This window comes from Pagrus pagrus, assembly GCF_965226575.1.
Source record: "Pagrus pagrus genome assembly, chromosome: 1".
NCBI lineage: Eukaryota > Metazoa > Chordata > Actinopteri > Spariformes > Sparidae > Pagrus > Pagrus pagrus.
The window spans coordinates 30658444-30686171 of record NC_140185.1 but is presented as its reverse complement, the minus strand read 5'-3'; the positions used below and the strand labels follow the sequence as shown (position 1 = coordinate 30686171).

Sequence of the window (27728 nt, the reverse complement as noted above, 5' to 3'; positions counted from 1 at the left end):
AAAAAAAGAAAAGAAAAAAAATACTGAAAAGATTTTTATTACTTGTCCTTTTAAATAAAAACATAACGCGTCCATAAAATGATCACACGGGTTATCCAACAAAAAACTAGGGCGCATCAAAATAGCAGCTGAACATATTGTCGCTGATGTATCACAGTCGCTATGAAAGGCTGTGAAAGCTTGTTTTTAAACAAACCCCACACATGTACTGACTGATCCGGAGCGCGTAACAGAGGGATGTTTGGCGCTGGCTGGTGAATCGCACTAAGTCAGCCACATTCCGCCTTTACTTGTGGCGTTGAGGAGGAGCTCAGTTGTTTATTCATTCACGTCAGCCCCTCTCGCCTTCCCTTCCCTCCTTCCTGCTACACACAACGGGGACCCACCGTTGTAACTGTTTTTCCCACATCAAAATTAACCACAATCACGTCGCCACCATAAACCGATTTTGGAACCAGGTGAGTTGTGATTTTTCTTCTCCCCTCTCTTTCTCTCCCCTTTGACGGTTAACAGGAGGAGGATGTTTTGCGGAGCGTTGACTTGTCCGGCCCCGGCGAGTCGAGGCGGAGGAGTGTTTCAACCGTAACTTATTAAATTCCTCCTGACCAGGCGAGAAAAACGGCTTTTGCGCGGGTTGTGTTTGTGGCGATGTTCGCCGCCTTTTACGCGTCGGAACCGCCGCGTCTCGGTTGCGGAGGGGGGGGGGTTTCCGCGCCGCACGGGGGGGAAAAAAAAACACAAATGGACGATGTAGGTCAGCAACTACAGTCAAAATGTCGTCTTTTCTTTTTTTACTTCCACATTCTCTCATGCCACAAACAGATGGCGTCGAGAGAGAGAGGAGGAGGAGGAGGAGGAGGAGGAAGGGGGATGGAGAGAATGGGGGAAAGAGACGCATAAAGGAGAAGGGGGCTACGGCAGGCCACGTTAGCCCGGGTCTGCCTGCCCCATCACTAATCCATACCCTGGCTCATACACACAACCCACCTCTTCATGCCAAGGCACGGGTGGTGGAGGGGGGAGGCCGACATGTCTCGCCGAGGCCTGTCTTCAACAAAGTTTTTTGCCGTTAAGTTGACGGGCCTTTTCTTTTAAAGATACAGCGCAAGTTTTTCGAGGGAAATGATGTTTTATTTTGAGCAGGCGCAAAGTGTCCTCAGCCTCAAGTGAAAAATGAGAGCTCAGCTTTGTTGCGCGGCGAGTCCACATTCTGGTCCTGTGCAGAGATCATGGGGCGGGGGGGGGTTGTTCTGACACCGCAAAGCACCGGGAAGATGCACTGCAGCAGATAGACCTGTAGCCTGTGGAGAGGGGAGACAGACCACCACCTCCACCACCAGTTGGCTGACTCTCACCGGGCTGTCAGAGATCATTGATAGGCCACAGGTATCCTCTCCACTGCACTAATGAGGGCACTGAAACTCACACTGGCTGTCAGTGGGGGGATGTGAGGGTCCTGTATGTCTGTCTGGGTTTGCATCTTACTCTGGACTGCTCCTTCACTGCTGGCTTATGGCTTTCAAATGCAAAAGCCACACAGACGAAGTAACACGGCTGACCCCCTCGCATACCTGCCATGCAGCGTCTCATCACGTAACGTGGATGGTGCACTGCATGCAGCAAGGCAGCTGCATACTGTGCATACCAGTTGGCAGCCCGGGGCCTATAGATGTGCTCTGGTGCAGCTCAGTGTCGGTGCACTTCAGTGGCTGGCAGTAATTAAAAAGACATCCTCCCCTTTTGGTCTATGGATCATCTGATGGATGGTCATTTTGATGTGAACGCTCAGATGACTCAGCATCGTTCTGATGCAGATCTGGCCGTTTGCATCCTTGCAAGCGACCCAATTCTGCTGTCAGTTTGAGCGGACGTGCGTCCTGAAATGACACTTAACAGGCTTAATCATCTCCGTGCCCAGGGGGGATCACAGGTCGTCAACCACCTCCGTCCAACTCTTTTCTTACGTTGCAGCGGGAGATCCGGTTTCATTGCGAGCAGTCACTTATTGGCCTTCATTTCATGTCTTTATCAGTGTCGGTCAAGTGATCCTGGTCTGGTTTTCCTCCACCTCTGTCTGCTGGAGATGTTCTTTCTCCCTGGTGGATGACCAGTCATGGCCTCATGTCTGATTGGAAGGCTCTGCCTCCCTGGATGCAGTTATGAGCCTCTCTATGTTTGACGATAACATCTCCAGTCTGTTTTTGCTTGAAGGCATCTCGCCAAATATTCATTTGCTTTGCAAACTCGCTGTCTCTCAGCTGGCTGCTATATTTGTTGTCTTCTGTGTTAACCTTGTGTTAATGGTCTGTCTAATCTGCTCTGCCTTGTGATTTTCATGTTTTGTGCGGAGTGATAAATTACACAGGCATTGTGCCGTGGTATTTGGACCAGACTACGTTGTTTATAGTGTGGAAAGATTGCTTGATGATGATAGAATAATGTTTGACATTATGGTGGCATAACTTGATTTAATAATAGGGTCGTGAGAAATTGTCAAGATCAACAAATGCACCGGCGACTTCTCAACAATAATCTGCAGAATTTACGCCTCCAACTTTAACTGTACAGCTTTTTTTTTTTTTTTTTATTTCTCGGCCAGCTCGACTTGTACAGTGATGAATGAATTTCCCCAAGTTTGGATCAATAATACGTTATTGCACTGCTGCTGCTGCTGCTGCTGCTACACAATCTGTATGCTACTCAGGGGATCATAAGCCATTCGTCCATGGATCATCAGCTGCGGGGGGACAGTGTTGAATGAGGTCCAGAAAGAACATCAGGACGACCACAACATTCCTGCATAAAAAAGAAAGCACTGAACCTCTCGTCTTACCAGACCCTGAAAATAAGACACATCCCTTGCAGATGAAGATAAATGGGAAAGAAATTAGGCGTTCTCATTTTTTCCCCCTCCCTCCTTTTCTTTATCAGGATGCGGGAATATAGCTGTGGTAAAAGGTTTAGAATAGCTGATGATGGTGTCAGCACATTGCAGCGCTCGGCTGTGCTGCAGGCAGGGTTTTAAAAAAAGAGGCTGATGTTTCTCGAAGCACAAAGGCCTAATGTGTAGGGCCTGGTGCTTACAGCCATGCTGAACGACCTCCACAGTGTAATGCCAGCTTGTTTTGTATGCGCTGTACGAGCCTTATGTGTAGGCCTGTTTGAAAGGCACAATACTCGGGCCTGCAACGTTGAATCGTTCATACATAGCACCAAAATTGAGCTTTGTGTTTTTTAAGTGGGCTAAAAGCTTATTCTGTACGGCTTCATTAGTATCATCTATTAGCTATTTTCCTATTGTGTAACGGTTGACTGTTTGGTTGAAGCGTTGGTGTGTTTGAGCTAATAACAGAGCTGTCCACATAGTATCTGACTGATGTGAGTGAATGTGATTGTGATACAAAGCAATAGTCTTGTTTACTGTTATCACAAGGCAACTTGTAGGAGTTTGATCGCAACAGTGAGCAAAATATGATGTAGATTTATCCTGTTTTTTTGGTGATGTAACACGGCTGATTGTAAATTCTCCTGCTAACGTCTCTAATGTCGGGGATCATTTCTTTCGACATGCTAGTGGTTTGGGGTGGCAGTTGGTCTACCGCTTCGGTCCAGACGGAAATATCTCAACATGTATCGGATGGATTGCCGTGAAATATGACGGTCATGGTCCGGAGAAGTCAAAACCTAATGGTGATCCTCTAAATTTTCCTCTGGCTCCGCTGTAATCTTGACATTTTTGGTTTCAGGGAAATACTGTGACAGCTGCTTGATGGATGGATTGCTGTGAAATGTGGTGCAGATGTTCACGGTGCCCAGAGGATGGATCTTAATGACTCTGGTGATCCCTTGATTCTGTTCGTTTGTGCCACCAGCAGGTCACATTTTTTGTGTACTGCATCTACTTTAAAGGTGTAATATGTAAGAATTGGCCACCTTGAATTCATACTCCCAACAAATGAGGGTAGCATATCACCAGAGTAACGGCTAACTGCTGCTAGCTGCATTCCTTTTTATACATCCATGACTGGAACTCCTGTTAGCTTGTTAGCTCAGTTAGCCGTGCAGCTAGCCAGACTACCAGGCGAGTGTTGGTGTTTGCACCACTAGCGCAGGAGCTTTGGACTGCTGGGAGAAAGAGGTTCTCAGGCCCCAGGCTAGCTAGGTAGCATGCTAATTCTTTGACTTAACATCAACACTGTTTCTACTTCGCAATGTTGATAATTTTGATAAAATTTTGAATTGTTTCAAACTAAGATTGTTGCATATCGCACCTTTTTAAAGGACACTCGTGGTCCCCAGAGGATGAATCCTTCTAACTTTGGTGATTATGTCACTTTTTTCTTATGAGCCTCCAGCAGGTCAACATTTATAGTTTGAGAGAAATGTCTCGACAACTATTGGATGGATTGGCATGAATTTTGGGACACACATTCATGTTCCCCTTCACAGGAATTATGGTAGAATTGATGATCCCTGAACTTTTTATCTGAATATTTTTGATTACAGAATCTGCAAAACTATTGTGAATTCTCATCAGCATCGGCGCTACTTTGTGTTTTATGCTAATTTGCAAATGTTAGCATGCTTAACTAAGATGTTGAGCATGGTTAACATTATACCATTAGCTTGTTAACGTTGTCATTGTGAACATGTTAGATTTTAGCTCAAAGCTAAGCTCAAATACAGCCTCACAGAGGTGCAGGCATGACTGTTATTTACATGCTTAAAATGAAGTTATCTTCATTTTCTGTTTGAATCATTGGGGCTACACAATTAGCCAATAGATAATCATAATCGCAATTTGGCTACTGTAAGTGCAATATCCAAATCGCAAGAAACTGCAGTTTTTGTGGTAAAGGGAGCGATGCTCTGGCTTACAAATCTTGTTTTCCAGATTTTAAAACATGTTTGTTTGGTACAGATATTAACTGTTAAAACTAACCCAGTAATTGACTGTTTTTAGTGCATTCTTTTTGAAAGATAAACCCACTAAAGTCTGCTTCATGCAAGCAGAACGACTTTTTAATAGACATGTAATGCTTATTAGGCGCCAGTCGCGGTTAGTTTTGGTCTTCCGGCTGGTCTGTCTAAACGCTGTCCTTGCCAGTCTTTGCTGTGTGAAGTTGTTACTAGCTGTCTGGTGACTCAGTTTGTCAGTGTATCTTTGTGAATTCAGCCAATTTCTCTTTGTGGAAAGAAAAAAAAAAAATTAGCCGTTCAACTCATTCTGCTGCAGTTTAACAGAATGTGATATTGTACAATCTGTTAATTATTTAATAGCTGAAATTATTTGCAGTTCAGAGTCGTACTATTCTGCTCTCGTGTACGCAGACGGCTCTTTGCTCCTCGTCGTTCACTGCTCGTATCCTGATTATCATCCTCTGTATCGAGTTGTGATCGGACCATAATCATCTGGGCTGACAATAATGGTGTTGTGTTTAGGTAACCTCGTTCAGTGTCAGCCTGCAGCCTCCAGGTCTCTGCAATCCTCTTTTCACTGGCTAACTACCACTTTCCAGCATAGTGCAGAGCAGTGGCCTAGTTCATGCCCTCTTGAATGTAATTTTAGCTGTGTGTGTGTGTGTGTGTGTGTGTGTGTGTGTGTGTGTGTGTACGTGGACGCCTCTCTGTTTTGTCTCCTTCTCTTATCGTCTCTGTTTCCCATTCTCTCGTTCCCTTCACACTGTTCCTGTGTCTCTCTCTCCGTCAGCCATGAGACTGTGAAGTCCTCCGGCCAGTGATGCAGGGGGCAGTTACCTCCGTAGTTTTGCAGTTTAGTGATGTATGTTAAGCTGCGCTACACCTCTGTGGACGGACGGTGCTACTCCCGAGGGAGTCAGGGACCGTGCAGCCATTTTACAGTGTTAGTTTGAGTGACACCTGGTGTTGCTCAGCCAAAGCTGCTGATATCGGGTTTACACTACAGGCTGTGAAATGTTGTGCCGTTTGGAGAATTGGTTCAAGAAGTTTGAGTGTGAGGCCTTGTAGAATAAGTTTTGTGAAACATAAGGAATAACCCGAGTAGGTTTGTGGCATTATACTGATTTTAAGGTGTACCACGGTATCATAATTGATTGTTAGCCTACCGTGCATATTGGATTATCTATGGTATTGAAATTTTTTTGAAAAAGTTTATTTCAAGTTGCACGTGTTTCAGGACATAATATGTTGAGAAATTATAAAAATGCATCTGTGTAACCGACAAAAAACATATTGTTTTCTTCCCTTTACGGCTCATTATAACTGATAATGCCAATTAAAATGTGTATTAGTGTATGCCGTGATATTTTCTGTTATTGAACAATGAAAATCTTACGCCGTTGCTTCCAGTGTGGGTATTTTCAGTTTATTACTTTTTGCTGATAATAATGACACGTACCCACAAGCCATCCAGTCCTAAAATAAAAATAATAAACAAGCCTCTTCATCCCTGTGATGTCCTCACAACTTGCCTCAATGCGTACAGTCCACTGACAGTGCTGCAGGGTTTGCTCAGTCACACTGTCAGTCTTGCAAGATGCTGAGAATCAGCTGTACATGTGATGCAGGAGCTCACAGCAAGAGAAAAGCAATGCAATGCAAATTAATTCGCATTAAACGGAGAGATTTAATCCAAAAGATGCTGCAAGGTGTAGAATTGCCTGTAACTGCGGCTGATGTCGATTAGATCTCACTATTATAAGCTCTGTGGGAGTACAGCAACATTTACTAACAGTCTGCTTCATCTGAACTGCACATTGAATTGTCAAATAGCTTTATAAACCTGTTCCCCCGACAACTTTCCAATGTTGGATGCGTACGACCACTTCTGTAAGGTTCTGACCTGCCGATCCGACACTCAGTCTGCCTCATGCTGTGATTGGCCAGCTGTGCAGAGGTGAGAAAGGAGCTTGGGTTGCTCGCCGTTGCTCTTCTCTCAAACTTTTTCACGCCAAGGCCTCCGAAAAAGGCACAAAGGAAAACACGGACCCCCAGCTGATTAGATTTTTTTGTTTGGGAAGTTTTTATCACAGAAAGTGTATGAAACCCATGTTCAGAAGAGTCATACGGTCTGTTATTGTGTTGCTTATGCATGTAATTATTGTGCAAATGTTCTGGTGCAGTTCTCGTATCATTTGCCCCTTAGATTGAATTGCTTATTTGGAAAAATGAGCTTTTAAATCAACTTAAACTTGTGTAATGAGACTATAGTTGTCAGCCTTCCTTAACTGTCCAGTGATACCTTTCCGTAGGATTGTGTATTTCAGTGCACCGTCCAGACTGGATCAGCATCGTCTCAAAAGACTCTGCAGACGTAATGTGACGCACTGGATTCTGTGAGAGTGTGAGCTGTGTCATTCAGGAATGAATGGTGAAGATCTTCCTGTGTTGTAGCGAAGTATCTTATTTTTTTTCCATATCTAAACATATTTACGTCTCTGTTACATTTTCTACTACACAGACCCAGTAGGTGGTTGTCTGCTGTGTGTTCTGAGGCCCTGTGACAGCTGTCTGATCTGTTGCCAGGTATCGCTCGCTGTATCTCAGAGCTTTAAACAGATCTTCCCCTGCATTCAACCGACTATAGGAGAAAAACACATGAATACATGCGGGCACCATTCAGTTTTCATATCATAGAAGACTTAAATGGTCAGCGGGGTTTCAAATCTCGATTTTCAGGATATTCGTGACCTGCTGGAGTGCCCTTGAGCATTGAACTAAGTCTCAATCTGGTCTCCGGGGGCGCTGTTGTGAAGCTAAAGGGTAAAGAGAATCTCCCCTCAGGGATCAATAATACAGCACCAGAACATCAATCTATTGTTTTAAATTTCCGTTTATAACCAGCGTTAATTCTCCTCACTGTACCACACGTGCATTAAACTAGATCTGTAGGAGAGATTGGTTTAGGTAGGAAGAGAAAAGATACGGAGGAAGTGATGGGGGGGAAAAAGGGGGGAAGAGGGAGAGAGAGAGGGGGAAAAAAGGGGAGGGGAGGTATCCATGGAAACATGAGGAAAGAGTGATGGGAGAAAAGGAGGAGGAGAAAGAGAGTGATGTAGTTTTTTAAGTGTTACAAAGCACTGGTGCAAAATGGTAGGCCCACAGCAGCGTTTAACTGAGCGGCACAGCCGACGTTTATTGAGACTTAAAATCGTGTCTGTTCTCATAACTCCGCTCACAGTGATCCTGTTTGATGGCTTCGTGCCTCCACATTTTATTATGATATCGTAAGTGAATTTGTAACGCAGGGGTGAAACATGGTAGGGATAAAATGAAATCTGGGACTGACGTTTTTAAACGCTGTCATGTTGCTTCGGATTGATGTCCTCGTAAACATTAAACAAAACCAGACTCGTCATCCTGGATCCTTTTCATATCCACATGAAAGAAAAAGAGGGAAACTGTGCCGTGGGACCGTGTCTGTGAATGTGTAGCTCACAAGTCAGGTTTCTTTCACTCGCATTTAAGGAGAGCAAAGATCCGACGTAACCAGGAAGAGCTAACACGCCCCACGTGTTTGGGAATGCGGGACTTTATTCCCGAAGGACAGCTCTTTATAAATATTAGACTGTATACTCGCCTCAGGCGCCTCAAGTAGTCTTCCTTCAATCTACCGTTTACACCTGCTGTAAGCTTTGATGGCACATTCGTAGATGGCAGTTTAATTCAAGGAAACCTGATTGTTTTTCCTTTATTCTCCTTACGTAACGAAAAAGAAAATATATGAAAGAATGGCACAGCTAAAGGAGCACTTCCAACTCTCTGCTCCGCTGCCTGATACTTCAGATTTCATATATTTTTTTTAAATCCAGGGGAATTTCAAGAAAAGAGCGAGAGGTTTATGTGTTTCTAACACAGTTCAATACAGTCGACCCATGGGCAGCGGTGCTCCACCTCGCTGTTCGATATTACTGTGTGAAATGCCTCTCTGTGCTGTTGATGTTTGCTGCATGTGAGTGCTGAGTATCGTGAGATCCAGCATGCTGTGATTTTTATTGTTTGTATGGATTGCATTGTCTGTGGGTAGTGTTGTGTATGACATACACTGTTGTTAGGATTAAGGATCGAATAATTAAAAAAACAGTCTTTAATTTCAAAGGAGGGCCAGGAGGTGGGGTGCAGGACAAGTTTAACAAAAAAAAAACAGGTGTCACCACGAGCTTCCAGAACAACTTCACTCCTCACTCTTCAAGTGGTGTTTTGATGATGGAGGTGGAGAGCGCTGTCTTGCACTTCAGACCAAGATCTCAGATAAAGTGTTCAGTTAGGTTGAGATCTGGTGACTGTGAAGGCTTCGGCACATCATTTTCATACTCAATCAAGCCATTCAGTGAGCCGTTGTAAGCATTTGCATTTGTTATAGCTCTCCACAAAGGTTTCTCCTTTTAATTTCTCTGGAGAATATGACTTGTAGGCCGAGGCATCTTTATAGCACCACAGTCCTTCTCTTAAAAAGGTATGTTGTGACACAGTTTACCCTAATTATTAAAACATTGGGGTTCAGTTATTTATGAATTCTCATTTCAACCCAGTAATAAGTACACCCTTTCAAAAATAAACCACCCAACCAAAACAATCAGTAAATCAGTCACCTCTATTTATCCTGACTATAAACAATGTCATACCCACCAGAGTTTGCTTCACTAATATGTTAAAGTGATATATTGTAAAGTGAACTGGTGTGACCTTTCAAGCACAAGGGCAAAATGACAAGTTCGATTATGTTCCTTTAGCTGGACGAAATGTTAGATCGCAGTATAAAGTGCATTCTGGCTAATTTGCTGTTGTTGGTTGACGCTTACAGAAGGCTGACACAAAATACCCTAAAACTGAAATTGTGAAAGGAGGTTTTAAATGATGTGTTAAAATATTCAACACATTTTAATGTAGAACTAAATGGCACTGTGGCAAACACTCAACCCCAATAAGCTGAGAAATCAATCAAGACTGGAGTGCACGTAGAATGATTGCAGTTGTATTATAACAAACCAGCAGTCCCATCCATCTTTGTGTTCAATGGCATCTGTACAACTTTGAGAAACCTGCACTGTTCAGAAGTCGGTCACGCTCCACCCTTATCAGCACCTTATAACGTATAATGGAGAAACCAGTCAAGTTGTGCCAGCATGCAAAAGTTTTATATATAATTAACGATAAATAACTGTTCAAAAGTCATGTGTCAACTGTTTGTTGGCAAGCTTTATTGTGAAAGTCTAACCAAACGTTACATATTGTATATTATTGCTAACTTGACCCCAGAGCCCTTTGCATGCAAATCTGATGCTAGAGGTGGTAGATAGAGCGTCAACGTTGGACTCTTAAGGCCACCGACCGCGCTGCAGTACGTGACGAGTTGGGACTGAGAACGTTGGCACAGCTCGCCTGCTCGTCGCTCTTCACAGCATGTCTCGGGGCGACTACCCCACCAAACTGGAAAAACCCTAAAAAGATTGTGGCTTTCAGAAGGCAGCTCCGACTCTACCATCAAAAAACTAAAACTTAGATGAGGCAACCAGCGCTTGGTTTGAAGCATGCTCTCTTTGAAACTGCGGCTCAAACATTAATCACAACACGGCTCGAAAAGAGCTGCAGATTTAGACCTCAGCATGTTGAACTGTGAAGTTTTTACTCCCTGGTGACTAACTGCTCTTCTCTCTACTATTTGCTCTGTGTTCCAAGTACAACTTTTAACAAAAGAAGTGTTTTTTGGCCTGTCGGCTTTTGTCGGCACTCAGTTCAGTGTGTCAGGACCCTTTCACCTTTCAGTGGTCACTTTTTGGAGGAGGGTAGGCAGCTACAGGCTTTGCTGCTTTTGTGCCCTCCGTCATGTCAGAAGATCTGACAAAAGTTAAAGTTCCTCAACACGTACTTTCAGGGTTTTAGCGAGAAATATGGCAGTGCTGACACAGTATTATAATGGATGTTCTCGCATCCAAGCAAATAATCCAGACTTCCTATTCCAAACATATTTCTGGCCCTGAGAAGTCTTCAGTGATCTCCCGCACTTCCTGTGTCCCTATGAAGGCTTAAAATGACAAAATTTCATGCATTCCTACTCTCACGCTATCTCTGTGCCTTTGAAGTGTATAAACGTAGCCTGAATTTCAAATGTGGGCACATATTGCACCTAATCATCCACTCATGTTTTCACTCATGTAGTGGGGTCATAATGATTTTGAAATGGTGAATTTGTTGTAAAAGAATTTTTTGTGCACTGCTCCAACTTTTCTTCACTGATTCCAGTTTCAATACCTCAGCTCAGGTTGTATCTCCAGATCCAGACTACTGGTCCAATACCATTTCTCTCTTTTCACTTATTTTCTTATGTACAATAACACGATGTGAGGGATTGCTGGGGTAATAAATACACAGTACGCTGAAATGACTGTATGAATATTACTGATACCTGAGCCAGTCGAGTGTGCAGGATCAGGATATCACAGTTTTGCATTTACAGTGTTTCACTACATATTAAAGGAGACATATTATGCTCATTTTCATTTCAGTTTCCTCATTCTGTCCAGTGCTGCAGCTCTGTATTCCCCCTCTGTCTGTTTTAGCTCCTGTCTCTTTAAGAGCCCCTTACTGAATACCCAGTCTGCTCTGATTGGTCAGCTCACACACGCCTGAGCCAGCACTTCTCAACATGTCTCCGACTGACTGTCTTGTTATCAGTTTCCAGTTAGCTTCGCTTCTACTGTGAACATAGGCATAAATTATGCAAACGTGTGACATGGTGATGTCGTGTGATGTCAAGAAGTCACGGAATGAAAGGTGGGACTCCTGACGAGGCGTTTCAGGCACATCTGGAGCAGTGTTTTCTGTGAGAGAGGAGCTCCAATTAGTGCTAACCTTGACATTTATAACTTTCAAGACCTTTTACATGCACAATAACCTGCACAACATGCTGAAGGAAAGGCAAAAGTCTCAAACACACAATAGGTCTCCTTAAAACGAGACATTTTACTAAACATGCCGTTTCTCTCTAGTCGCACTCCTTCTCATATTTCTACACAGACATAACACACATATTTTTAGAATAAGTGTTACTGGCAGTTTGGGAGGAAATCATTATCTCTAATGTCGATCACAAGAAGGCATCCATAAATCTGTCATCTGTCATCATAGAAAAAAAAATCTCATCTCACTTCACCTCTCCAAAACTTGCCTGAGAATCATCACGTTTTTAAGTTTTCTTCTATGTCGGCGTCACCCAATGATGTTGGTCAGCGCATCCATGAGTGTTTTGCAAACGGGGACTGCTGATAGCTAATTCGGCATTGTTTTAATGGTGCCAATGTGTCAAATATAGGTTAAAGAAATCGGGGCTCAGGTTGTAGCACACAATGTAGGCGACTTCATCGGCTCCATAACAGTGGGGAGGGGATGAGGGCGGCGTTGGGGGGGCGCAGTCGAACATTTTATATCGATGTACTGTGATAAAATCAATATTTGTCAGATGAACTGTGTTATTGAGCATTTTAGCATTTGATCAGAAAAAAAGGCCCGCTTCCCGTCTGTGGACACATTAAAATATACCTGGAAGGAACCATTTTTCACTCTATCATAGGTGATTACGACTGATGCTTGTGTGCGTGCGTGCGTGCGTGCGTGTGTGCACGTGTGTGACTTGAGAAAACCAACAATACCATTCTTCTTTTTCCTTCTTCCTCTTCTGCTGCAGCCATGTTTGTGAGACCACAAAATAGAGCGAGATAGATTTTGTGCTCTCTTTCTCCCTCACCCGCTCCCTTTTTTTTTCTACCTCTTTCTGTTTTTCTCTCTCCAGCTCTCCTCCCCTCCCCCTCTCTGTTCCTCTTTCCTCCTCTCTCTCCCTCTTTCAATTCTCTCTCTCTCCCTCTCCCTCCCTCCCTCTCTCTCTCTTTTTTTTCCTCTCTTGCTCTCGGTTTCCATCACGCTTTACCCCTCCCTCTCCTCTCTCTCTCTCTCTCTCTCTCTCTCTCTCTCTTCCTCTCTCACGTTGCACACTACCCCTCCCTCCTTCTCTGTCTCACTCTCACGTTGCTCCCTGCCCCATCTCTCTCTCTCTCTCTCTCTCTCTCTCTCCCTTTTTTTGTCTCTTTTCTCTCTCTCTCGGTCTCTCTCTCTCTCTTGCTCTCCCTCTACATCCTCCCCTCCCCCACTGCTGCCTCTCATTTTCTCTCTCTCTCTCTCTCTCCACCATTTCACTCGCTCACTCGCTCCCTCCCTCACTCGCTCACTCACTCCCCCTCCCGTCCCTGTTCTCTTTATCTCCTCCCCTCCCTCCCCCTTCAATCCCTCTTTCATTCCATGCAATCATCTGTTCTCTCTCTCTCTCTCTCTCTCTCTCTGCTTCCTCTATTACGCCCCCATTTTGTCCTCTGCCGTTTCTCTTTCTCTCTTTCCTCCATGTTCTCTCTATCCTGTTGTTTACCGAGCTCCCCCATGACATTTATGATACAAACTTTATTTAAAAAAAAAAAAAAAAAAGGTTTTCTCTCGCAGAAGAAAAACAAACATGTTATGGAACAGAAACAATTGTAATTGTGCAATAAATGCCGAATTTTCGACTTAAAGCAGGACGCATTTGTTATTTAACCCGTCCATCTATGGTGATACTAACTGGCCTCTGTTATTCACATTAACCCATATTTAACCGCCTGCCTCCGATAATCAGCTGCCCCAAAGTTTAGCCGTTTATCCCCAACATGGTGGTTTGCTTCTGTTTGTCTTGTATTCAACAAGTGGCTAACTTGGTGGGATACATAACAACCACATATGACGGTCATCGTCATCATCCTCCTCCTCAGGGGATTAGAAACGAGATGAACCAGGTGACTGCCTCACCTCTCACGTTCACAGACAGGATGGCCTCATAAACTGAGCCGCTCCGTCTGCACAGCTGGAAGCTGTAACCGTCGGTGGTTTGCTGAGGTTTTATTGCAAATAAAATGCAAGTGTGGCTGTTTGGGCTCGCCGTGATTTGAAATGTTTTCAATACAATGGAGTAGAGCACAACTTGTACTTGAGTTTTGGTGGTGATGACGAGTAAATAATCAGATGTTGATATATCGGCCAATATAGACACATTTTTTGCAGTGATCCCTCAGTGTTGGTTATCAAATACCTGTGACAAGTAGACATGTAGCAGGGGCAGGATATTTTACAGTTTAACATAAATGAATGACCATATACACAGATACCGATATATTGGTGATTGGTGGCCAACTGATATACTATAAGGGAGTACTGCTATGGAGTTGCAAAGTGAGAGGAGTTATTTCAAGGGTCTGGTTTTAAGACGCAAAAGTCGCATCCACGTTTCCCAAAGACAGTCTTACATTTTATCTGGTTCTTTAAAACATGAGGCTAGAAGTGAACTACAATTCCCAGGGTGCGTTGTGTCAACCTAAAAATCATCTGACTTAAATTTAGAAGTTATGGATGCACAGTTATAGAGCATGAATGTGGAGCCAACATAGTTGCCTGCAAAGACAACTTTAGTCTCCATATAGGCATCACAGGCAGCCAGTTGTGTCCCACCTCGGCGTCTCTCATCAGGATATATCCAGAACGAGTTCAGACAGACTGCAGTTGGATCTCTAGCAGCCACGTTTGGTCAGGTTTCACTTCCTGTTCCCATCCGATTTTATCTGTCGGAAACAGACAGCTGCTAAATGGAAAACAGAGCTGCAACAAATAGTTGATTAATTGATGGGTTAGTGGAAAAGAAAATTAACTTTCAACTGTTTCGATAATCGATTTGTGGTTTCAGTCATTTGTCAAACACTTTGGCTGTGGACTGTTGGTTTGACGAAAGAAGCACCTCGAAGACGTCACATAAGATTAATCGATAATGAAAATAATAGTTGCAGCCTTTGTCATTGACCAAAGGACTAGAAAAAACATTTGCAGTATCTAGTCGGTGTCTTACATCAGATGCAGACTGTGTAACTTTGTCTCAAGTGTGTTTTGGCGTGAGCAAATCTAAACACGTTCGGGAAGTTTGTTTGTGCTGTATGCATGTTCAACAAAGTAATTGGATCCCAAATTGTGCTTTTTATTTCTTCTGGGTTAAAATCTTGCTCGTGTTTAAAGCTGTCCTCCCCTGATCAGATCACAGGTTTTTAAAATGCTAAGATGTCGAGTTTGGGAACAGGACCCAAGAGAGCAGGAGTTCTTCTGGTTGAGAAATAGTTACTCACACCGCTTGGCATGTTGAGTAGCTGCGTTGGAGAGTGGTGCTTTTATATTTCCTGTTAATGGAAAAAAAATGCATCCCTGTGAAGATGAGAACTTCTTGCAACAGATGAAGAAGATAAAGGAACGGGACGTTTTTGATTGAGAGTTCAGAGGTGAACTTTGCGAAAGAAGCCAATTAAAAGAGTAGAGAGTAGAGTTTCATTTCCAGGATTTCCTTAATGTGACTTTTTATCACATTACTGGGTGTGCAAGCCTTCACCTATAATAATGTAGAATCAAGCTAAATTTGTGTGCTTGACTGGGTTGTGATTATGAGGAAGGTGAGTTTTAGCATAATCCCAGAGAACGTCCTCTACAGTATTTGTGGAAAGTTTTATTTTGTAGGCGAAAACATCGAAATCAGTGTGTCTGAAAGGCAAGAACGCCCCGACTCATCATGTCTCAGCTCCTGCAGTATTTCTGAATGTCAGCACAGATGAAACAGAAAGAGATTCCTAATTTAAAACGTGTTTTTATCCATTTTATAGCCTTTCGATGGAGCTTTGCCAAACATGATCATCGGCTGGTCATCCATGCTAAGGAAATTAGTAGAAACAGTTATGTTGACATAAGAAGTAATTGATAATCATATAGATTTGGTGTTGAAAAAAATGTCTTTCCAAGCCTAGCTTATATAAACTAAACCTGGTTAATGTTTACTTCAGAAGCTAAAAGTTTTTTTCTGTTTTCGTCTGGAGAGTTTCCTTTTTCCTGCCGAGTTTATGAAATGTGCCCCAATATCTTTTACAATGCACAGTGAAACGTTTGAAACCATCAGTGTGCTGACCACACCTTATGGTAAGTCAAACACACTCAGGGGAGCACAGGTGGGCAATAAGTACAATCTCTATTTATCCAACGTTGGCACTGGCCGTGAAAATAACAACTGCGTCGGTCTGAAACTTGCAGCGACTCTTGCGCTGCGCTGTGCACTGCTTTGTGCCAGTCGTAAGATAGAGGCCTAAGTGTTTCCCTGTATCCATCTCTTATTGGAGCCATGTTAAACTACTGCAGCTTGAAAAGGGAAGATGCCAAAAGAAAAAAGTAAGTTGGCACTTCATAATAAACACAAGGCTGTTGTTATCAGAGGCTAACTCAGGCTGTGGTTGTGTTCTGTTACCTGAGAGGCGCGTGATTGATTTAAAGGAAAGATGGTCACTTTATAGAAATTGGTGTTGTGGCTGTACGACATGTTAGAGAGAGAACACACCTTTAACATACACAACATGGGCTCATACGCTCATTATTAATGCGCAGCAGCATCTACAATTACAATCAACTGTCCATTCGCGGCTTCTCATTGACGCACATCGTCTCTGGAAATTCCAGCGAAAGAAATGAGCCCTTCATGGTTCCTCACATACGCTGACACCAACTATAAAGACATCTTGAATGTGGGTTTTGTGTACGTCACGTACTGTTATTCATTGAGAGGAAGTGTCATTTTCTCATTTCCCTCCATAGTTTGCAGCGCGGTAATTTTCAGCCTTTTGTGTCGTCTCAGTTTCATCATTGGCGGGGATGTGCGTGACCTTTTGCGGACTCTCGGGCCACCGTTTGGCACCGTCTCACAGCTCCACGGCTATCTCATCTCTCCACGCCTCCCTAATTTTTCTGGCGGCGCACTGGTGGCGGGATGACGTGAAAAGAGACGAAAGTTCTTCACACTCGAACCTCAGTATTTCCCGAGGTGTCAATCAGCGGCCTTAATTTGTGTATATGTGTGTGTGTGTGTGTGTGTGTGTGTGTGTGATTGAGGCAAAGATAGAGGGACTCATTGGCACACTACCTTTTTTTTTATTCTCTCCTCTAACTCTCATTTTATCTGTTTCTTCCCTCCATCCATCTTCCATTTCTTCTTATTCTTTTACCGCATTCTGCTCCACTCTTCCCATCCCCCTCCGTCTCTTTCTCTCCCTCTCTCTCTCTCTCTCTCTCTCTTTCTGTCTCTCCCATCCACCCCTCCCTTCTCTTTTCCTTCAGTATTCTCTCCTTCCACTCCCTCCTCCTCCTCCTCCTCCTCTTCCTCCTCCTCTCTCTCTCTCTGTCCATCTTCTTTCTCTCATCCATTCGCTCATCTCCTTGTCAGTCACCTTCCATCTCTTTTCTCTCTCTCCCTCTGTCCCTCTCCCTCTCCCTCTCCCAAATCACACACTTGCATCCGAGTCTGTGCACGAAACAATCTTCCAACACTTTTCTGTACTCATAAAGCTCAGTTGATAAATGAGAGAGTGAAAGATACAAAGGCGCAGAGAGCGAGGGAGAGAGGGAGAGATTCATAGAGGATACACAGAGAAGGACTCAGCAATAGATTGGGCTTCAGGAATAAACAGATAAAGGAAGAGAGACAGACAGGGATAGGCAGAAACAAAGACAAAGAATGACAGACGGAGACGGAAGAAAGGAGGGCGAGTGAGGCGGGAGGCAGCCGTAATTTCAGCCTGATACGATGTTGATTTTATTTTTGTTGTTGGTGTGTGTGACTTTGAGGTGACTTAGCCCATTTATCACCAGACTATCAAAGAGCCTCAGTGATATGTGGTGATATATTTTTTGTTTGTTTGTTTGTTTTTTTTTTAGCCACACGCTCATTTGTCAGGGGAATGTTTGTTTGTTTGTTTGTTTGTGTTTGTGCTGGGCTGACCAGAGTCACTACCGAAACTGTGCTGAAGGAGGAGGAGAAGAAGAAAAAGAAGAAGAAGAAGAGGAAGAGGAAGAGGGACGAGGGGAGGCGGGCAGAGTAAAGCCCCGCCTCCCCTCATCCCTCACGTATAAATAGGAGGCGAACAGAGCCTATTCTCACTCAACACTTGCACTGAAGAATGAGATCCTTAAAGCACCTGAAGCCTCACAGCAGGAGGAGCGTGGTGAGTTCATTGGCTCTCACTCGTAGCATGTTAAGTGGCAGTTCAGTGAGGTGTCGGGCAACGTGGGTCGAGCTGAAAGACGGGTAGAAGCAGCACCTCGGAGGTGCTTTGATTTGTTCTAGATTTTCTTTGTTTTTTAAAAGTTGGCGTTTGTGGATTTTTTCTTATTTCGCACAAATTATGAACTGAGTCTGGCATTAACTCATTTTCATCTCTCTCTTTTTTTAGCTTCTCTCAACTCTTCCTCGTTCCCTCTTATTCTCGTCTGTTTCACTTCACCTTTTTTTAAAAACATTTTTTTTTATCTTTCATTCTGTCTGGCTTTCATTTTGTCATTTTCTTTCTCCCTCTCTGTCTCCTGGTTGCTCACTGCCTCTCCCTCCCTCCCTCCCTCCCTCCCTCTCTCTGTCTCTACATATCCTTCTTTCTCTTTCTTCCTCTTGCTCTCTTTTGACTGCTGCCTCACACTCACCCTCTCACTCTTTCACTCAGCTCTCCCCTCCCTCCCTCCCTTTCCAGTCTCTCTCTCTCTCTCTGTCTCTCTCAGCCTTCCTCCTTCCCTCCTGTCTTCCCTCCCCTCCCCCCTCTCCTTATCTCTCCTTCACTCTCCCTCTACCTTTCATATTCTCTTTTTTCCTCTCCCCCTCCCATCCACGAGACTCTTGCCTGCTCTAAGCTCTCTCTCTCTCTCTCTCTCTCTCTCTCTGTCTCTCCCTCCCTCACCCTCCCTCCGTCTCTGCTTTTTCCTCTTCCCCCCTCTCTGTTCTCCCTCTGCTCTCCCCTGTTTTGTCTTTCCTCCTGCTTTTCCATTCTTTTTTTTTCATTTCTTAATCTTTCTCAGTTTTTTTTTGGGTTCTCTTTTTTTTCCTCCCTCTTGTACTTGGATGTGTGTGTGTGTGTGTGTGTGTGTGTGTTTGTGTGTAGATCAGTAGGCCATCTAATCCCCCACAACACACACACACACACAGACACACAGAGACACACAAGCCATACATGGTTAGCACGCTGGATTAGGATGGTGTCTTTCATAGTTCCTGTGTCTCAGGCACTAGATCTCAAGGTTTGCCTTCGGACCTGTCTTCATTCAGGTTGACTTCCTGTACCAGAAGCATTGATTTGGGATGAGGTTAGTCTGTCAGAGGCAATAAAGAGCTTCTTCAATCCAAAATCTGTTTCTCTCCGTCTCTTTCTCCTTCTGTCTCTCTCGACAACCGTCTCAAAGAGACGCTCCGGTTGGATGATGGGCCTCAACACCTTTTTGTCCTTACTGGGTCACTTTTTGATGAAGGGCAGGTTCTCATGGATGAGAGTATGCTGCAGCCAAAATGTCACCACTTTCCCGCCTTTATCATTTGTCGACCGTTTGGTTGATTGACATATGTGTGTTGATCTGAAGTTGGCAAGAGCAAGTTCTGCTCTTGATTGTTCGCTTGGCCTCTCTTGCCACTTCTGTTCAGATTTGAGAAATCGGCTAAAACAAAAACAAAGCCGACCTTTTAGCTACGATGATCACAGGGTAAAAAATCCATATTTTCATTTATGAACCCCACAATACTGTGCACAGTGAGTCATAACAAATTCAATTAGCTGACTATATTGTCAGATATATATTTGTTAATTGCTTCCTTCCATGCTGATGTCTTGCCTCTGTGTGTCGTTTTCTTCCAGGAGGAGGCGAGCCGGCGCCTGGGTAGATGTGAGCCCAAGGTAATGGCCAGGCTGGTGGACATAGGCACACAGACAGATCCAGTAGTTGTGCTGTCCTTGGCCCAGGCTGCCGTGCTAGGTCTCATCTCCCAGAATGAAGTGTTTGGAGCTACCATTGCACCTAACGGCTTCTACACCGGCGAACCCAAAGAGTCCCCCGCGCCACCAGTAGACGGAGTCGACTACGAGTACGCAGACCAGCTTATCGGAGCCAACGGAGATTACCTCGGAGATAACTTGGGAGAAGACGGTCAGATGCAACCCAGCTGCAGTCAGAGGAGGTGGCAGCAGGGGCCGCCCCAACATCCAGATGCGAAAATGGTCGGCCCAGATCGTCACGGCCTTCAAGGCGGTGATGTGTCCTCGTCCCATGTGAAAGGGGAAGGGGTGAACTCTGGAATGTCCTCCTGCGTCCACATGCTTAATAATTTGGCTCCCAGAGGTGGTTTGGTACAAGTGGATCCAGCCACCCTCAGAGGCACCAACAAGAACTGTGCAGAGTGTGAGCGGGAGGCAACCACACAGCAGCAACCCAGCACACACGTTCACCCTCCTCCCCCTCAGGTGGTCCACAGAGGAGGGGAGCAGCAGGGCCACAGGGGACTGCAGGGCCAACGCCCAATGGGGGGCCACGTTCGAGGTGGCAGAGAGGATGAAGAGGAGGTAGAGCACCAGGGGAACAACATGATGAAGCCCACACAGCAGGAGGAAGCCATCAGCAGCTACTTCCAGACCAGTGAAGTGGGCAGCTATGATTCTACAGAAATGGGCATGGGGGCCGAGTACGAAGACAGCAGCCAGAACATGATGTGGACAGACGGGAGTGGAGGTGGGCAGCAACCGCAGCCTCCGCACCCCCAGCCTCCTCGACGGCACGGCGGCCGCAGAGTGGACCGGCTGGATATCAACATCCAGATCGATGAATCTTACTGCGTGGACGTGGGAGATGGTCTGAAGCGCTGGAAGTGCCGCATGTGTGATAAATCGTACACCTCCAAGTACAACCTGGTCACACACATCCTGGGCCACAACGGCATCAAACCACACGCTTGTCCACACTGCGGGAAACTCTTCAAGCAGCCCAGTCATCTTCAAACCCACCTGCTCACCCACCAAGGTACGCGGCCCCACAAGTGCACCGTCTGCAAGAAGGGCTTCACCCAGACCAGCCACCTGAAGCGACACATGCTCCAACACACCGACGTCAAACCCTACAGCTGCCGCTTCTGCCGCCGCGGCTTCGCCTACCCCAGCGAGCTGCGAGCGCACGAGGTGAAGCACGAGCGCGGACGCTGCCATGTCTGCTCGCAGTGCGGCATGGAGTTCCCCACCTACGCCCACCTCAAGCGTCACCAGACCAGCCACCAGGGCCCCCACACCTTCCAGTGCACCGAGTGCAACAAGTCGTTCGCCTACCGTAGCCAGCTTCAGAACCACCTCCTGAAGCACCAGAGCCCGAGGCCTTACACCTGCTCCCAGTGCGGCCTGGAGTTCGTGCAGCTCCACCACCTACGTCAGCACTCGCTCACTCATAAGGTACTGACACCACCGCCGGACACTTATAAATATAACCTTTAGACATCTTTAGACTATTAAGGGTTTTCCTTTTGTCATGTAAAAGAAAATTACACACAAGAGGATCACTAAGGGAGGCTGCCACACCTCTGTTGTCAACCTCAGTTCATCTTCTGTCCTTTACCCACTGAGATCTGGTCGAAGTAGGCAGGTAAGAGCACTTAACTGGGCAGACATCCCTACTCTGTGTTCTTTTGTGGAAGATTTTTGTTGTGACTCAGACTTCGAAAGACTTTAGTGCAGTGGTTAGCGCTGTCGCCTCTGGGTCTGAACCCACAGGCCTGTATGGAGTTTGCCAGTTCTCTCTGTGACTGAGTGGGTTTCCTTCGGCTGTTCCGACTTCCTCCCATAGTCCAAAGATATGCAGGTTAATTGGAGACTCTAAATTGCCCGTCGGTGTTAATTTGAGCACGAGTGGTTGTTTGTGTCCACGTGTCAGCCCTCGGTGTGCCCAGTGTCAGCAGAAATTGGCTCCAGCCCCCACGCCCTCCAAAAGGATGAGCGGTTGTGGATGATGGATGGATGATGGCACCCAACATTAATGTTGAATGAAAAAATAGGAAACTACTTTACTAACAACACACTAAGGACATATGTTTTTCATCTACATGATGCTTTTATCGCTGTAGTGCTAACAACACTGGATCAGTGCTCATTTTTGCAGTACAGTTAATCACCCATTCACTACTCAATAGAAGTAGCTCCAGGATGTGTGTCCTGGGGAAATCATCATCGAGAGAATTGAGTTTTAAAGCTTTGAAAGCAGGTTTGTTCATGTTAACAAATCAGGGCTGATCTGTTGCCAGATTATTCTCCTGTAAGCTTTCAAAAAAAAAAATACCCTCAAAATATGTTTTAATTACCAGATTCTTTTGCAAAACGCGCAGCTTGCCCTGTAGAGATGTTATGACCCTGTGATGGAAAAGCTTCCCCCACTTAATGTGCAGCGTGCGATTTTCATCAGAAGAAAATGAAGATAAAAAAAACAGCGCAGGAAATATGAAGTACTGAGGAATAGATATGTCAGTTCAGCGCATGCACTTTCACAAAGATTTGTACATCTACAATACTGGAGCATCCTCATGTACTCCTCATTATACTCCTCGTCCCAATGAAATGTCTGTAATTGCTCGCTGCCCCCTGCCTGTTTTACACACATGCAGGCAATTACTGTCACACACTCAGGTGAGGAAGTGAGAGAGAGATGAGGACACCGAGATCACAATTCATTTAATATAACCACAGGCCTGTCTTCTCTGCATTTCACCCTCAGTTTGAGGCCTCGGCTATTAATTTGCGTCCTAAAATCCGCAACACGTGTCGTCTCGACGTTATACTGAAACGGCATGCTTCATTTCGTCAGAGCACGGATGTATAGAACATTTCAGCGGGTTTCCAATATGAATTACACGCAGAGGAAAATGCTGAATTCCTAAGGATTTGGCTTAATTTGATTACTTCGAGGGGAACAAAAATCCTAAGCCACACTCATCATCGAAATGAGAGAGCAGTCGGTATTCTCAGTGGACAGGACGTTCTCTTTGGTGGGTTGTGTTTGGTTCCGCTCACTGCTCCCCCTGGTGGACGACGGCAAACACAGCCCCGTTTGCTGTGCAGACAGTGGGTGGACTGACAGTCTGCCAGATCTGTCTGCTTATACAAACACTGTCTCTCAGCACACTAGTGACCTGTAATACATATTTGTTCTCCTCAATAACCCAGAATCCAGTTATTCAGACCCTTTTTTTTTTTTTTCACATCTGCTGACACTGACTGCAGAGCGGAGTGTATGGCGCAGAAGCACATTTATTTGTATACAAGCCTCAAGGCCCTAGATGCTGTGAATTGTCTGCTCTTGTGACCTGCTTCTCTATGTTTGTACATTTCCTGTCGCATGTGGTTGAGGATATTACGGGAACAGAATGAGAAAAAAAAAAAGGCTTGTTTATGCTTCTGCACAGGCGACAGTCATGTCCGTAGGCATTATGTTTTTGGTTGTCTGTCGGTCTTATGAAGGCAATATCTCAGAAACAACTTTCTTCAGATTTGGCACAAACATCTACTTGGACTCAAGGATGATCTAGATTGTGGTGGTCAAAGGTCAAGGTCGCTGTGACCTCATAAAACACCATTTTGGCCATAATTCATACACTGATTATGACAATATTTCACACAGCTGTCCAACAGGATAATATGAAGAAGTGATGATGTTTAATATCCAAAAGGGTCAAAGGTCAGCTTCACCGTGACATCATAATGTTCTGCAAAAACACTTTTTTCTGGCCGTTGTTCAACATCATAACTCAGGAACAGAAGGGGACATTGTGACCATAATTCACATTTGAGCAGATATTGAATTGGTGACACTAAACTTGGGGGCTCACCTTGAAGCTGTGGAGAATTTATAGCTCTGTCCTGCTGGGTTGAACTCGTGTGTGAAGCATCCACGTTTAGATTTTTTTTGCCTCATTGTTTTCTATCAGAATCCGCTGAGTCTGTTTATTGTTTTACTTAAAGGAGCACTTTGTAGTTTCAAAGGAGAAACTCAGAATTGTAATATTAACCATAATAATGAGGTAATAACACAAACTCACAAATATTTAGTCTTTCCTTAACGGAATAAACAAGCTGTTCCCAGAGGAAAATAAGGTCCCCAGAACACTGCTTGAAGCTAGAAAGGTGGCAGGGTCCGCCACATTTAAACAAGGTTAAACGGTATGAAACTGTGTTGTCCTTTAAGGTCAGTTTGTTTATTCAGTTTATTTAATTTGTTTAGGCTTTAAAAAAACAGTCAATGATTAAAATTTCTTCCCCAAAACTACATAGTGCGCCTTTAATAAACTTGCGTACCAATAGACATACAGCAGTGCTCCAACACAAGCTAACTGTTGCTGATATTGAGCTTCAGGTGATTCATGATGCACTGTGTGACGAAGCTTTCTTTCTTGTTCTCGTCTTTTTGAACAGGATTCATACATATCAATATAGTGACCTCTTCTGTCTCTAAAACATACACTTAATAGCTTTCATTATATTCCTTCGAAGTCGTCACTACGTATCTTATATGAGTCTGGACAGATGTGGTTGGTGAAGGCTTAAACTGCAGATGTTAATTCTAGTTTAAGCCTACATTTGTTACATTTTGGGAAAAGTGGCACCTTTTAAAAGCTTGCCGAAATAACCGTTAGCAGCTCTCGTTCACAAGCAAGTTCTGGAGCTATAATGAGCATCATATACTGTATATTTTTTATTTTTAATGATTTCTAAGCGAATATTTGGATGTTTGAAGTCTAAAAGTATGCGTTTTGAGTCAAAGAAGGGGTGTGATTTTTGATACTCAAAGGATTTTAATGAACCTTAATTGCCCCCGTGAACTGTGTGCTGCTGCTGCGGCCGACAACTGCTGTTAACGAGCTGGCCAAATCAGTGGTCGAACTGTGATAACTAACTTCCTGTTGCTTTCAGAACACCAGCATGCACCTGCCCTTTTCACCTCACCCAGTATTTAGCTTCACCCTTGCATCCCCTCCTCACAGTTTACATACCAGTGCATTATGTCATCTTCTAGTAGACAATGTGACACACACACACACACACACACACACACACACACACAATGCTATGTTTGAATGATTAACCCTTTCCTTCTGTTTGGACTCTGCAGGGGATGAAGGGCCACAAGTGTGACGTGTGTTCCCGGGAGTTCACCCTGTCGGCCAACCTGAAGAGGCACATGCTCATCCACAACAGCGTCCGGCCCTTCCAGTGTCACGTCTGCTTCAAGAGCTTCATCCAGAAACAGACTCTCAAGACCCACATGATCGTCCACCTGCCTGTGAAGCCATTCAAATGCAAGGTGAGCGGTTGAACTATTGAATTATATTCTGGGTGATGTGTAGGATTTTCTAATTAATTTGGGGCGTGAAAGGAGATGTTTCAATTCAGCTCGATTTAATCTAACAGGATTATGTGAAGAGGAGAAATGAGGAAAATAAACCGCTAGGATTTAGTTATATACTTTGATATCGGTGGTTTTGTGACAACGACGTTCTTACAGTGGGAGAAAATTCCAGTTTGTGGCGACAACTAGGCAGGATGTTTTCACAGTAGCCACTGTGACATATATCTGAAGACGTTGGTCATCAATGTCAACATTTTTGGTTGCTTTTTTTCCCAGGTATGTGGCAAGTCTTTCAACAGAATGTACAACCTGCTGGGGCACATGCATCTCCATGCAGGCAGCAAGCCCTTCAAGTGTCCTTACTGCACCAGTAAGTTCAACCTGAAGGGAAACCTCAGCAGGCACATGAAGGTCAAGCACGGCATGGACGTCTCACCAGAAGGACAAGGTGAGGCCTGACTGTGTATAAACTGTATTCTGAGGTAATTGTATAAAAATAATACCATGAATGCAAATAACTCGAGGCAAGAATTCATTTCTATCATAATTAAAGCAATTAAACACTGTGAAACATAATGTGAAACATAATGTGCGATCTTTATGGGTAATGTTGACCCAGGCTTTTCTTCAGCATGTAAAATTGTACTTAGTGTAACAAGGACTGTGTCTTTTGAAACGCACTTTATAATTGTTTTCGTTTTTTTCCAGAAGTTCTTCCAGAAATGGACAACCAGGGGGAGTATGAAGGACAAAACTTCAGCTTTACATCACCAGACAATATGGACAATGGTGGCTCCCAAAACCTCACTAAACTCACCACAGCGAACATGGAGGACATGGAGGAGTATTACAATTTCGGGAAGGATACAAGCAGCTACACTACGCCCTGAGAGGTGACGGACCAGAGGACATGTTTTGGCTTTTTTCTCGAAGGCAGAAGGAAAGTACAGAGTTGTTTGGGAGACACTGGGGAAAGGGTTTTCATTTAGCTTTGGCCTCCTTCCAGAAGAGCCAGAACTGCCGGACTCTGATGGGAGGCCAGGAAGGAGACGCACTTCAAAGGAGACGTTTCAGCTCTGCTGCCCACAGCAGAGACACTGAGACTGTTGACGCGCTCTGGAGCTCCTTTTTTGGGATTACTGCGCTCACCGACTCAAAGACTCTCACTGGCGGACAGTCGAATCTCTATGTTGTGTGTATGTATCAGTTATTTGAGGAAAAAAAAAAAAAAAGAGAAAAAGTTGCAGCTGCAGAGCCATCAGTTACATTCGATGTGATAGAAAATTCGTTTACCATTTTTGCCATTTTTTCGTCATTCACAACCAATGTATGCCCTTATGATTTTGACTGAAAGTGCCAGCTAGATACATTTGCAACGATGCTTCCACCGTGTCAGCTATTTACTCACTGTATATCTAACTTTTGATACATAGTCACAACATATTCATAGGTTTGAATGCTCTTACTAAACAGTTCCTAATTGTAGTTACCCGTTTCCTGCGCGGCGCTCAGTTTAAACGGGCCGGTCAGGACGTTGCACGGGACATTGAAGCCTTTATCTCGACGGGGCACTTGCTACCAAAGTTGCTGCTGTCCCATGTCGGCTGGTACCAGAAAAACAAAAGTTACCGACATGTAAAGCCCCCCCCCCCTCTCACTGTACAAATGATTCTTCGACATGCAGTGTGTTCACCCGCAGATTTTTTTGTTTCACATGGTTTAGCTTTACATTATTAATCTATCCCGTGTAGTGAATATACTGCTCTAGTTTTTGAATTACTGAGTGAACAATACAAAACGCACTTTTTCATCGAGGCCCGTCATTTTTCTGTGAAGGCCGTCTTCAGTGTTCAACAGTGAACTCAGTTGCCTCGAGGAAGAGCTGAGGGAGAGGAAGATCGTAGAATCTCCCAAAACCTCCGTAACGGCAATATTATTGAACACAAGCGGCTTTCTCAGTAGGGCTTTTTTTTTTTTTAAACTGCAGTTTTCTTGATATGGATATTTCACAGCTGTCAGTTCAGATGCGAATTGAAGAATGATCAGTTTGTACGGAGAATCAGCAGTTTGGGTTTTTTTCGTTGTTTGTAGTTTTCAGCACTCCTAAATCCAGGACTGGTTTCACTTCACTTTCAATTCAGTTAATTCAGAAAGATATTTCCCTCTCGACAAAGTAAAAAGACTGAAAATCCATTATGGAGATTTAAAAAGAAGAAAAGAAAAAATAGTTTGGAGGCCCCTGTTACATTTCGAGTGGTTGAATTGAAAGTGGACTGACACCAGTCCTGCTCTTCATTATTCTGTTTTGGGGAAGACAGTCAGCTCCCCCTGTCCTGCCATGCAGGTCAGCCTTGATATGCACACTAAACCAGAGGAATGGACTTCTAGTTCTTTTTTGAAATGAGGAATATCAAACTGAGACCTCATGGAAATTGACCATGAATTATTTAATAAAGGTTCTCTAGTTTAAATGA

General features: G+C 44.3%; 1 protein-coding gene across 2 annotated transcripts; it reads left to right on the top strand.

Annotated features, from left to right (window-relative positions):
• Positions 1-244: 244 nt before the first annotated feature.
• Positions 245-27728, top strand: znf710b (zinc finger protein 710b). 2 transcript variants are annotated; one of them, XM_084343893.1, is made up of 5 exons: positions 245-458; positions 19740-21314; positions 25018-25209; positions 25531-25702; positions 25963-27728. In XM_084343893.1, exons 2-5 carry the CDS (start codon positions 19782-19784, stop codon positions 26142-26144), a joined length of 2079 nt encoding a protein of 692 aa, XP_084200019.1. In that variant the 5' UTR covers positions 245-458; positions 19740-19781; the 3' UTR covers positions 26145-27728. The 2 variants fall into 2 exon arrangements, with proteins under 2 accessions (XP_084200019.1, XP_084200020.1); XM_084343894.1 differs by lacking the exon at positions 245-458 and adding an exon at positions 18028-18071.